This window comes from Arvicanthis niloticus, chromosome 18 (genome assembly GCF_011762505.2).
Source record: "Arvicanthis niloticus isolate mArvNil1 chromosome 18, mArvNil1.pat.X, whole genome shotgun sequence".
Taxonomy (NCBI): Eukaryota; Metazoa; Chordata; class Mammalia; order Rodentia; family Muridae; genus Arvicanthis; species Arvicanthis niloticus.
The window spans coordinates 18,329,926-18,343,765 of NC_047675.1; the positions used below are offsets into that span (position 1 = coordinate 18,329,926).

The following is a 13,840-nucleotide window of genomic DNA, read 5'->3' on the forward strand; positions in this document are numbered from 1 at the left end:
AGTGAGTGTTTCAAGGGATTATTTACAACATTGTAAACAGGAAAAAACAAATACTCACCTTCATCTTTTGTTTTTTGAGAGAAAATCTTGACAGAATAACACTCTAGTTTTTTTTTTAAATCTCTTTTATAATGAATATTTTGTCCTATTTTATAACAATCTTTAGTTTTTGTCTTTGCAAAGTTAAAAATAACACATGAGTTAAATTCACTATACACATTCTATAGCAAAGAGATGTAGGCTGGCTTAACTGTCATTCAAAACAGGAAATTAGCCTTTGTATTCTGATAATTTCTTAACATTGCTTAACTTCTTCATATTCTTTTCACTCTTAAGCTACAGTGGTGCTACTTAAAAACATACAAAGTTAGGGTGGGCAGCCTGAGCAAGATTCTTTTCCTTTGTTATGTTTTGTGTGGGGCGTTTTGGGGTTTTGTTTTGTTTGAGACAGGCTTTCTCTGTGTAGCCCTGGCTCCACTGGAACTCACTATGTAGACCAGGCTGGCCTCTAACTCAGGGATGATCTTCCTGTCTCTGCTCTTACCCCTCACCTCCCCTAGTGCTGGAATAAAGGTATGCATGGCCACATTTGGCTGCAAGGCAAGGCAAGGCAAGGCTTGTTTTGTTTTGTTTTGTTCTGTTTTTTTTTCGAGACAGGGCTTCTCTGTGTACTCCTGGCTGCCCTGGAACTCACTTTGTAGACCAGGATGGCCTCGAACTCAGAAATCTACCTGCCTCTGCCTCCCAAGTGCTGGGATTAAAGGTGTGCGCCACCTCTTCCCAGCAAGGCATATTTTTAAGATAATATTTTCCTAAAAAATTTAATACAAGGTTGTTATAAACATTGATTATTTAAAGGACAAATATGTAAAAAAAAATATTGGCATATGTGATATGGAATAGTTATGGGGTATGACCATGATTTCTCATACTCTGGAGATTGAGGCAGAAGATTAGAGTTCTAGGCAAGCTGATTCAAAAAGGAAGAAAAAAGAGTAAGGGGTCGGAGGAAGAAAAGAATGAAATAAGAACTTGTGAGGTTGTTAGGAAAGATAACCACTGTTGACATTTGGTTATATAAGTAGCCAGTGAGGTTTGTTGTATAGACAAGTGTTGCAATTTTAAGAAACAAAGTTAGAAGGCAAGCCTCACTGTTGACACTTTGTTACATAAGTATCCAGTGAGGCAGCTACCCTATGAAGTGCTGACTGGCCTGGAACTCACCATACAAGCCTAGACAGCTACACTTGCTACAGTCTTCCTGGCTCTTCCTTTCCAAAGCCTAGGAGTAACCAAACAGGCACATACCACAGCATCTTGTTAAGAGAGTGTAATAGCTTACAGGACAGTGCTTGGCAAAAAGTAAGCGCTATATCTAAAATACTTGACATATATTAACACATTGGACCATCACAATAAACATTTTATTTAGATTTGATCATTTGCTTTAAGTTACATGGGAGGAAACTGAGGTATAGAGAAGATAATGAATGTTAAGGTACATAGTAAACAGTTACTATTAATTCAACCTCTCCTATTTTGATTCCATTATCACTTTGAGTATGTTAATGTTTATATACTATATAACCATAATATGCTAATTTTCTTTCTCTTCCCATTTAAAACTCAACATTACTAGTGCTGGGGAGATGACTCAGTGGGTAAGAGCACTTGACGGGCAATCATGAGGATCTGAGTTCAGATTTCCAGCACCTAAAAAGCCAGGTGTGCTGTTGCACTAACTCCTGCACTGTGTGGGACAGAGACAGGGGGATTGCTGGGACTTACTGGCTAGCAAGTCTAGCCAAAAGATGATGACTTCCAAGTTCAGTGAAACACTGCTTTGAAGAATAAAGTGTGGAGTGATAAAGGAGGTAATCCAGTATGCTTTGGCCTCTTCCAGGATGTAGGCACACCCCCATCTCCAATCCCCAATGCCCCTATACTGTTGAGAACTTTCAGCTATAGAAAACCATGGATTTCTTCAGGCAATGTTGGTAATAGATTATCCATTAGCAGAGAGAGAAAAATCCCAGGCCAAGACAAATAAAAAACTTAAAGATTGTATGTAAGATAACATCAAATGTCCCAAAGGTAAACACAATAATTATTTTCAGATATTTGAAGGACTTTAGAGACCAGAATGAGGCCTAGCAAGCAGAAATGAGGTCATGTGAGTAATACATGGAAGAAGTTTCCAATACATTTCTCTTACTGAAAGTGGGGAAGTAGAATACTAGCCCAGAATTTTAATAAGAGGATTTCTGTAGGTAAAAAGTGGACTAACTTGGTAGTTTATTTCAACTCCTAAAATTCTATCACTGTAGTTTTAGGACATATCATAGATATATCATTTAAATAGTTTCTTTAGCTTCTATGTAGCAATTTTAATATTCTATTTTTTTAGTTAAAGTAGGGCTTTTTATTCTAGAAGATTTGACAGAAATATCAAAACCAAGCATTAATCATCTGACTGTAGGTAAATTACTAGACAATTTCTATTTTGCGCTTTGGCTTACTCAGACAATCAAGATTTTTGAAATAGCTATTTTAATAGTGAAATGTCACTAACTAGGTTTCTCTAAGTAACTAATCTGAAAGTATTATAAATGGAAGAAATATTTTACTATGATGCAGTAACATTGATATAGGAGGATGTATCAAATGCACATCAGGAAGCATGTACTATAGCTGTCAGTTAAGTGCACCTTGGTTAACTGTGTAGACCATATTTTGCACATTTACCATACATGGAATACTTTACAATTTGTGGAAAAAGGACAGTCTTTAAACAGGTATTGTTTCCCATTTAAATAGGTATTTGTATACTCTCAAAATGACTCTCTCATGGGTTCTTAGATTTTATCACAAGGCAAGTTCCTTTTTTTTTTTTTTTTTTTTTTGGCTTTTCGAGACAGGGTTTGTGTAGTCCTGGCTGTCCTGGAACTCACTCTGTAGACCAGGCTGGCCTCAAACTCAGAAATCCACCTGCCTCTGCCTCCCAAGTGCTGGGATTAAAGGCGTGCGCCACCACCGCCCGGCTATATCATTTTTTAAATAGAAGGGACTTAGATAACTACAGATTTTGGTATACTGGGGTTCTAGAAACCATCTTTGGTAGTTTTACTTTATCTTGTACTTTCCACAGCCTCTTGATGCTACTCACTACTGCTGTGTTTCTTCATTCAGGAACTGGGCTTTAGTGACCAGGAAGTTAAGCTGGTCATCAGCCTTGCTATTTGTGAAGAAGAGAAATAAATAATTTTCCTTTCTATCCTTAACAAGTTGTTTTTTTTTTTTATTTTAAATTTTTATTTATTTACGTGTGTGTGTGTGTGTGTGTGTGTGTGTGTGTGTGTGTGCGCGGGCGCTCACCCTAGGAAGCCAGAGCCATCAGATTCTCCTGGAGTTGGAGTTACGTATGGGTAGCTGTGAGCTGCATGATGTGGGTCCTGGGAACAAAACTTTAGTCCTCTGCAAAAGCAACGCACTCTTAAATACTAAGCCACATTGCTAGCTGACTGTTCATATGTTAACAGAATGAGCAGTTTGTTTAGAACACTTAAAGAGACAGCAGACTGACCTATGAGACTACAGTCTACTTAGTTTTAGAAAAATCTGGAATTGATCAGAATTTAATACTTTAAAAAATATATATGCATGTGTACACACACAGACACACACACATTAATTTGAGCTATAAGAAAGAAAGCTAAGCCAGGCAGTAGTAGCAATTCCCTTTAGTCCCCAGCACTTGGGAGGCCTCAGAGGCAGGGAGATCTCTATGGATTTGAGGCTAGCCTGGTCTACAGAAAGAGTTCCAGGACAACCAGGGCTATCACACAGAGAAACTCTGTCTAGAAAAAGGCGAGAAGGAAGGCAGGCAGGAAGGAAGGAGAAAGGGAGGAAAGAAAGAAAATTAGACTAATTAAATGAAGTAGTAAAAGAAGTTAAAAAAATTATCTTTCATCAAAATTTACTGTGTGGAATTGGAACTTCCCAACAAGATTGAGATAATATCATATTTATGAATATGTAAAATACATGTATTTTTTTAAATTTTGGTAAGTAGCTCCCAATTGCTTGTAACTTCAGCTCCTGAAGATCAGATATCTCCAGTCTTTTTGGGTACCTGCCCTCATGTGTATATCTCTATACAGAAAGAAACATAGTTAAAAATAACTCATTTTAAAATACTGAGCAGATTTGTTTATCTTTCCAAACTCAGTCTCTTTTTCTATACAGTATTAGCACAAGCCATGTAAAATTATGTTCTATATTGACAATCTTACTGTGAAAGACATCAAGGAAAATACCCACCTTAATAGTTTAATATCTAGCAAGAAATGCAACTAGTAAGGTAAACTATATCTGTGAGGGTAACTTCTGGTCACAACTGTGAGCGAGCGTGCACACGCTCGAACACACATAGAGGAGGAGGAGGAGGAGGAGGAGGAGGAAGAAGAGGAAAGAAATTGAAGAACATACCAGATGATGGGAAGACCTCCCATGCTTCTAGAATTGCTAGGGAGTGGTTTATACAGACATCTCATCAGTGGCTAAAAGTTCACAGATGTTTGCTTCAGTGGTTGAGTCTCTACATTAATTACTACCAATTGAAGTAAGGACTTCTCTGAACTAGGCATGATGGCACACAGTTTTAATTCCAGCACTCAGGAAGCAGAAGTAGGGGGAAGTCTGTGAGTTCCAGGAGAGTCAGGGCTACATAGAGAGACCCTGTCTCACAAAACAAAAGAAAGCAGCAGCAGCTTCTCTGTCCAAGGTAGAGAACAGCACAAATCTTTGGACATAAACAGAAAGTGTTTATCCTCAGTTCATCAGGGAAAGCAAGTATAACTACTTCTCTATTTCATCTCTCCTATGGGGGAGTAGATAAGAAAGCAAGTGACAGCAAATGCTGGCGAGCACATGGAGAAAGGGCACCTTCATCACTATTGGTAAGAGTGTCAGCTGATGTGACATTGTGGAAATCTCATAAAACCAACAAAACCAAACTAGTTAGAACTGTCATATGACCCAGCTCCACTTCTCCTGGGCATACACTCACAAGACTCCCACCACAGAGACACTATTGTGACCATGTGGTCTTGAGTCACACCTTCTGTACTTCACCATGAAACCTGATGCTCATTGTGGGGTTTACATAGATGTCCTATTTAACAAATTATAGGCTACTTCCTTCTATTCTTAATTGCTACATCATGAGTAGTTACACCACGAGGGATACTGAATTTGAGTATTTGTTTCCCTTCATCACTTGATAGGGTATAAAGGTTTTATGAAGCTCTTGACAAGCTGTACTATGCAAATTAATTTTCAGATAGTAAATTAGGTTTGCAGGTTGGAGAGATGGCTTAGTGCTTAAGAGCACTGGCCACTCTTTCAGAGGACCTGAGTATAATTCCTAGTACCCACATGGTGGCTCAAGCAATCCTGAACTCCAGTTTTACAGTTTCCAACATCCTTTTCTGGCCAGGTATGCACAGACATATGTACAAACAAACACCCATATTTATAAAATAAATCAATAAAATTTAAAAACAAAACCCAAACAAAATAAACAAAGTTCTAAGAAGGAGTATATGTCCTTTACATTAAGACAGACAGATAGACAGACAGCGACAGACAGATTGAGCTGCGTTCCTGAACTCCCCTCCTCACTCAGTAGCTCTCCCTGTTCCTCTTCTTTCTCTTTCCTTCTATTAGCTGCTAGTTTTTGGTTGAGAGTAATTTGTGTCTACAGTTGACTTTCTGTCTGTAATTTGTTTTATTTTGGGTTTGATCTGTGATTTTACTTCATTAATTGTAACTGTTTACTTTTTCTTTGGTTTTAATAGGCCATCTGGATGATTGTATCAGTAAACAATGCAATTAATTAGAAAATATTTTTTAACCTCTGGCCAGAAGTTAGTCAGAGACTTTCCCCCATATCTTACAGCAAAGGAGATAAATATGTTTTGCTTTTAATAAGTAACATCAACAAAGTAGGTTCAAAATTAATATTGACAGTTTTTTTATATCTATTTTCAGTGGAATGTTTATGTTTGTATTAAATTTGTTACTATGAGATACTGTTTATTATAAAAAAAAGTGCCACAGTGAACCATGTTTTCTCCCCCTTCCCACTTCCTGAATTATAAATTACAACAGAACCAACAAACACTGTCCACATTGGTTCCCAAACTCATTCTTTATGTGTTTTTTTTGTGATGTGGTCACTCTCTGTGGTCCACCTGTCTCTTGGAACTCACTGTGCAGACGAGGCTGGCCTCAGAATCCCAGACTCTGTCTCCTGAGTGTTGTGATTTAGGGCATGTATCACCACCTAGCCTAAGCAAATGACTCCTCCTCCTCCTCTTCTTCAGATCTTTAATTATGTGCATGAGTGTGGATGCTCCCGGAGAGCAGAGGTGGAGACAGAGTTACAGGTGGGTGTAGCCTCCGGATGCACATGATGGAAATGGAGCCCTGGTCCGCTAGGAAGAACAGAACTTGCTCTTAACTACTGAACCATCTCTCCAACCCCTCAAACTTTTTTTTTTTTTTTTTTGGAGGGGAGTGGGGAGGTTGTAGACAGGGTTTCTCTGTGTAGCCCTGGCTGTCCTGGAACTCACTCTGTAGACCAGGCTGGCCTCAAACTCAGAAAACCGCCTGCCTCTGCCTCCCAAGGGCTGGGATTAAAGGCGTTCGCCACCACTGCCAGCACTCAGGAGGCAGAGGCAGGTGGATCTCTGTGAGTTCAAGGCCATCCTGGTCTGCAGAGTGAGTTCCTGAACAGCTACACAAAAAGAAACACAAAACAAAATGAAAAGAACCCTGAGCCTGAATGCTGTTCAGGAACTCACTCTGCAGACCAGGATGGCCTTGAACTCACAGAGATCCACCTGCCTCTGCCTCCTGAGTGCTGGGATTAAAGGCATTTAACACCACTGCCTGGCTCTCTTATTTTTTGTTTAAAGATTTATTATTATTATTATCATCATCATCATCATCATCATCATCATCATCATCATCATCATCAGTATTAGTACTATTACTATTATTTTATGCATATGGGTATCTTGCCTTGATGTATGTCCATGCACTGATGTGTACCTGGTATCTGCTGACACTGGATCCCTACAAACTGGAGTTATAGATGGTTTTGAGCTACCATATGGATGCTGGGAATCAAACTTGGGTCCTCCTGAAGAGTAGGCAGTGGGCTGCTGAGCTATCTCTCCAGTCCCTGGACAATATAATATATTATAATTTTAGTTTGCAGTAAATAAATAAAACTAATAAGAGCTGCTAACTAGGTAAAATTAGTCCTGTTCTGAATAAGTACCTGTTAAAGTACCTTTTGAAAGTCAAATTTTATTGAGACAATTTACATTTAATAAAATATATCCATTTTAGTATAATTTATTGAGATCTGAGAATTATGTGTACCTGTGTGATCCTTATCACAGTCAAGCTAATAAAGCATTTCATGTCCTAAGAAGTTTCTTAGGTAAGCAGTTATCTTCCCATCCCACACCCAATCACCATGTGTGCCTGTTGTTATAGATTAGTAATGCCTGTTTATGACGATACAAATGGAATTATATTGTCTCTACTCTTGTTTCTGTGTTTTTTTCATTGAACATAGTTCTTTTTAGAGTTGTTTATATTATTTCATGTATCACATGTATCTGTGTGAATGGAGGTGCCTGTGGAGACCGGAAGAGGGCACTGGATCCCCTGCAACTTTAGTTACAGAGTATGTGACCCCTCTGGTCTGTGATAGCAACTGAACCCTGGTCCTCTGCAAGAGCTGTTAACCCTTAAGAGCTGCATGTTCTCCACCCCACCGTGTCATCAAAGCACACTGTTAGAAAGAATTTGTATGTAGCAAGATTGCCATTTTGGTTTTTGTGTCAGTGTGTATTGTAAAACCTTTCATATAATAGGCAAACACTTTGTGTGTGTCAGGTACATTCCCAAGGCCAAAGTCAGCTTTTTCCTCTCTTCCCTTTTTCCCTCTTTCCCGGCTTTCCTCTTTCTTAAGCTATGTAAATCCAGATGTTCTAGAATTCACTATATTTAATTCCCAAATCAGCATCAAATTTACAGTAATCCTTTTGCTTTTGCTTCTTGCTTGATTTCTGGGCTACATTCTGTGTATCATTGTACACAGTTCAAAGTAAGCTGTTTTACACACATACACACACACACACACGCACACACATGCACACACACACGAGAGACAGAGACAGAGAGAAAGAGAAATGGAGAGAGACAACGAGAGGGGGAGAGAGTGGGGGAAAGAAAGGGGACACTGATAACAGAATTGAACTGGGGAGATGGTTCAGTGATTTAAGTGCTTGCTCTTTGCTCTGCAAGTGTGAGATTGGCATCCAGCCTGGAATCCTAGTCTCCCCAGAGCAGGCTGACTAGCAAGAGTGAGCACTGAAGTTGATTGAGAGCTCCTGCCTCAGTAATAAAGTAGGAGAAACCAGCCTACAACTTCCGCACACGCATCAAAGCCACATGAATACAGACATGAAAAATGGGAGAGCAGAGACTGCATTGTGATTAGTATTGTACATTCTGGAATGTGTACGGGAATTTCAGATGCTTCTCTTCCTTCAAACGGAATGCCAGGCTTCCTACCCTCCACCCCCACCATTTAAATTTCAGGCTCTAGCACAAAGCTACATTCCTAGCCCCTTGGGGGGGGGGGGTTGGGGGGTTGGGATGTGTTTGTTTTGTTTTGTTTTTGAGATTAGGTCTGTTGCTCTTTCGTTTACGTTTGCCTCAGATCTGGGCTCTTCCTGCCTCCACACCTTGATGGACGAGCTCCCCTAAGTACATCATCCCACCCTGATACCCTTTCAGTCTCTTTAATTTTAACCATTATAGTTGTAACTTGTAGTTTCCTGATACATCCTGATGTTGTTACATCATTGGCCCAAATGGTTCTCATGTTTACTGAAGGGGTTGTTGTTTGTTGAAGTCTTTCCTGTCAGATATAGAAGTCAGTGTCCCTAATATGCCCAAGACCTGAATAGCTATGTGTCTGCACAAACATGTGTTGGAAATGGTGACAGAAGGCTGGAATGGAGCTGTCATACTCAGCAGGAGCTTAGAGAAAGATGGCTAGTTGGCAGGGTGTGATTAAGAAGTTACAGCAGCTTGTGGGTCTGTATACCTATGACCTCAGCTCTGGAGACTGAAGCAGAATTGTAGTTTCAGAGCCAACCTGGGCTACATAGTGAGACATGGTTGTCCCCCTCTAAAAAGGAGCTGATGAGATGGCTCAGTGGTTAAGAGTACTGACTGTTCTTCTGGAGGTCATGAGTTCAAATCCTAGCAACCACATGGTGGCTCACAACCATCTAATGGCCTCTTATGGGGTATCTGAATACAGCTACAGTATACTTATAATAAATAAATAAATAAATAAATAAATAAATAAATAAATAAATAAATAAATAGATGCTGAGCAAGTGGGGCCAGAGCAAGAGAGAGAAGAAAAGGGGAAAAAGTGATTTTAAAAGGTCCATTCATATATTACTCATTAAAAACAGAAGGGTGAGAAGATAGTAGGTTTAGGATGTTTCCAGATTTTAATAACAGAAGCATCTGGGGCTGGAGAGACGCTTTGGAAGCACTGACTGTTCTTCCAGAGGAGCCAGGTTCAATTCCCAGCACCCATGTGCCGGCTCACAACTGTCTGTAACTCATGCATGTTGTACAGACATTTACAGGCAAATCACCAATACACATAAAATATTTTTTAATAGATAGCTTCTATAAACATTTGTGTGCAGTTTTTTAGAAACTTTATCCATGCAAATAGCTGTTTGCTGGCAGCCACCTGAAGAACGTTGGACATATGAAATCACATTGTGTGGACTGTTAGGGGTTTGAAGTTGCATTAATGTCTCACAATGTGAATACCTTTTCTTTTGTTTCTTTGGCATTCTTTCATTTTTGTGAAATCCTTGCTCAAATATTTTTCCCATTTAAATTGGTTTTCACATCGTTAGTGTTTTGTTTCCTAGCATGGGGTACTGACCCTAGGGCCTTGGGTAAGCATGTGACACTTAGGTAGACATGCCAGTCTCTAGACTACTCTATATAAGAAACATTAATCTTAACCACAGGGATTAATTCTAGTATGTACTGATTGCTGAGTTGTTAATGTCTTGAGAGCTATTAACTGAATTATCTCATTTAAATTCACAACATATTTAGGAGGTTATATGAAACTATCAAACCTTAGGTAAGATTCAAGAGATACAGTCTGAATATGGCTTTGGGTTATAAATAACCACAATGTACTATGGTAAGTATAGCAATAAAATTACATAAATAAAAAACAATATCTCAAAGTAAGCTTTATTTACTTGGTGTGGACTGGTTCTCATGCCTACCAGGCCACACTCTGTAATGGCGCTAAAATGAATTTTTGAATAGACACTATTAGACTAGACTAGAGAAAGGGCACTGTTTTAGTCATTTGTAGTTGTAATAGCCAAGTCCTAGAGAACAAGTGACTTGGAAGATAGGGTTATTTGGCTCACTGTTCTAGAAGCTGAGAAAACCAAGAGTATGGTAGTGACATCTGTTTAGTGGACACCATGGTTGCACCATAACCTGGCAGAAGACATCACTTGGTGAGACACAGTGACTTTGCCCAAGAGAGCTTGCTTCTATAACATGGCCGCTCTCCTGATACTTATGAATTAATGAGTGGCTATCTACAAAAGCAGAACTTACATGGTTCATTTTCTTCAGACATTAATATGTGATTTAAGGGATTACCTTCTCACTACCACTTGAGACAGGGTTTCTTTGTGTAGCCCTGGTTGTCCTGGAACTTACTGTGTAGACCATGTGTGCATCAAATTCAGAGATCCACCTGCCTCTGCCTCCCAAGTACTGGGATTAAAGGCGTGCATCAATGAACTGGGTTAAGTGTTAATTTTATACAAGAAGTTTAGAAAATAAGTCTTTGTAAAAACTCTAGACAAATAGAATAGTAAATACAAAGTTTTTAGTAGAATATATCTAAAAATTTGAGAGTACTTCAGTGTTTGCTTGCATATAGAATAAAGCAGATATATGGGATTCAGTTTTGGAGAGATGATTGTTATTCAGACCTGAAGACCAGAAGTTAGATACAGATTTGAACAAGGTTTTGTGTTTTTTCTTTCAGGTTTTGATTTTTATGTTTTCTTCCTAGGCTGGGGATGTAGGTCAGTGGGAGGAGTTCATGCCTCAGATGCCCTGGGTTTTATCCCCAGCATCATAAAAACTTGGCATAGTTACACATGCCTGTAATCTAAGCAGCTCAGGGGACAGAGGCATAACAGTCAAGTCTAAGGGGATCTCAGCTATACAGCAAATCCAAGGCCAGCCTTGGCTACATGAGCCCACTCCCCTTGTGCGCGCGCACACACACACACACACACACACACACACACACACACATCTTCCTCTTGCATCTCCTGTTTTTGTTGTTGTTTTGAAACAGGGTCTCTCTACATACCCTTGGCCATCCTAGAACTCACTATGTAGACCAGGCTAGCCTAGAACTCACAGAGATATGCTTGCCTCTACCTCCCAAGTGCTGGAATATATTTCTTCTAATGCTATGTGGTACCAGATTGTACTTAATATAATGGTTTAAAACAACACATTTATTATCTCATTCTTTACTTGGGGGATGTGCCTTGTCTTTTTTTTTTTTCTTTCTTCCTCTTTTATTTTGATATATTTTAAACATTGTTTTGCTAGACCGTATGTATGTGCATGTACATGTATGTATATGTGTTGGATGGGTGCATCACATGCCATGGCATAGATATACAAGTCAAAGGACAACTTATGTGAGTTGGTTCTCTCCTTCCACCATGTGGATTCTGGGGATTGGACTCCAGTCTTCAGTTCTAGCAACAAGTCCCTTTTTACTTACTGGGCCATTTTACCAGTTCTTGACATATTTTTTTTTTTTTAAAATAATTTATATAATTGTAGATTTATATGAAATCTTAAGAAAAAAATGCAGAGAAATCCAGTGTACTTTTTTACTCAGTTTCTATAATAGTAGTTTTTTTTTGTTTTGTTTTGTTTGTTTAAGACATAACCTTATATGGCCCAAGATGGCTTTGAACTCCTCCTAGTCATCTTGTCTCTACCTCCAGAATGATGATATTATAGGCTTGCATCATCACACCTGGCTAGTGGTAGCATCATAAAAGTACAATATAATAAAGCAGAGCCAGCTAACAGAATCAGCCTGTTAATTTTATAGACTTCTTCAGTTTGACATGCTATCTATGATTGATCGGATGATTTACAGTGCTGGGGGCCAAACTAAAGCCTGGTGCATTTTTAGGTATGTTCTCTACCACTGAAGCTATGTTTCCAGCCTACCCCATGCATTTCTATAAGACTTTAACATTTGTAAATAAATGAGTGAGCCGGGCGGGGTGGTGGCGCACGCCTTTAATCCCAGCACTTGGGAGGCAGAGACAGGCGGATTTCTGAGTTTGAGGCCAGCCTGGTCTACAGAGTGAGTTCTAGGACAGCCAGGACTAAACAGAGAAACCCTGTCTCGAAAAACCAAAAAAAAAAAAAAAAAAAAAAAAAAGAGTGAATCCATTGACTTATCTACTATTCATAGTCAATCATCCTTAAGAGCACTCTTGTATAACCACACTCACCTCTCTCTCCTGTTCCTAATTCTTAGCCATCACTAATCTGTTAGTTAATCTATTAAAGTTTTGCCACTTCAAGAATGTTGTACAGGCTGGGCAGCGGTGGCACACACCTTTGGCACACAGGCAGGTCTTTGTGAGTTAGAGGCCAGCCTGGGCTACAGAATTAGTTCCAGGACAGTCAGGGCTACACACACACACACACACACACAAAAACCCTGTCTCAAAAAGACAAGAAGAAAAGAATGTTGCACAAATGAAGTTATATAGTTTGTACTTTTATAACCCAGAGTTTTCCATCTAAATCACATAGTAATATAGTTTGTACTTTTATAACCCAAATCCTTCCATCTAAATCACATAGTTTTGATAGCCAACCTTTTTTTCCCAGCTCTACTTAAAAGTCCAAGATGTCTAACCCCTGATCTGAAGAGTACTCTTTTTAAGTAAAACATGAATTACTCCTAGAAATCAAGATCGGAGCCAAGTTGTATTGAGACATTGTACTATAACCATGCTGTTCGAAAGTCCTCACCTTCCTCCTCTACCTCCCAAGTGCTTGGATTGTAGCCCAACATAGCCAACAAGGCCAAATTTCTTACACAAATTGTGTCACTCACAATTACATTTAAGGGTTAAAAAGGATGCCTTTGACAAATGGATTCCCCTCATCAACTCATTTTTTACCACATAGCTTGCATTTAATGTGACATGTGTTGCTTCCGGTGCATAGAACACAGTTCTCCAAAGAGCTTTCTTCCCGGATGTAAGTTTTAAGCTTTCCCCCTCTGATTCTGTAGTTATCTTCTAGCCAAATTTCCAAACTGCTAGATAACAAAATAACCTCCGCTGAGTTGCACTGCAGCCTTCCTACTTCTCCTAGCTTGTCCTACTAGTGCAGCGATGGGACACCATGTCCAAAAGCAGCTTGGGAGGGAAACGGTTTATTTGGCCTCCACTTCCACTTCACTGTTAGTCCTCAAAGGAAGTCAGGACTGGAACTCACGCAGGTCAGAAACCTGGAGCTGTGCAGAGCCCATGGAGGAGTGCTGCCTATTGGCTTGCTCATTATAGTCTGCATATCCTGCTTTTCTATAGAACCCAGGACCATCAGCCCAGGGATGGCACCG

At 39.4% G+C, this 13,840-nt stretch overlaps 1 protein-coding gene across 13 annotated transcripts in view; it reads left to right on the forward strand.

Annotated features, from left to right (window-relative positions):
- The window catches only part of Chd9 (chromodomain helicase DNA binding protein 9), a 214,173-nt gene that overhangs the window by 99,085 nt on the left and 101,248 nt on the right, over positions 1 to 13,840 (forward strand). For 10 of the 13 annotated variants that reach the window (XM_076915591.1, XM_076915599.1, XM_076915600.1 and 7 more), the window contains one exon: positions 6,387 to 6,449. The exons of the other annotated variants lie outside the window; for them this stretch is intronic. In XM_076915591.1, coding sequence (XP_076771706.1) covers positions 6,387 to 6,449 — 63 coding nt within the window. The remainder of the gene's footprint in view (positions 1 to 6,386; positions 6,450 to 13,840) is intronic. 13 annotated transcript variants of the gene reach the window in all.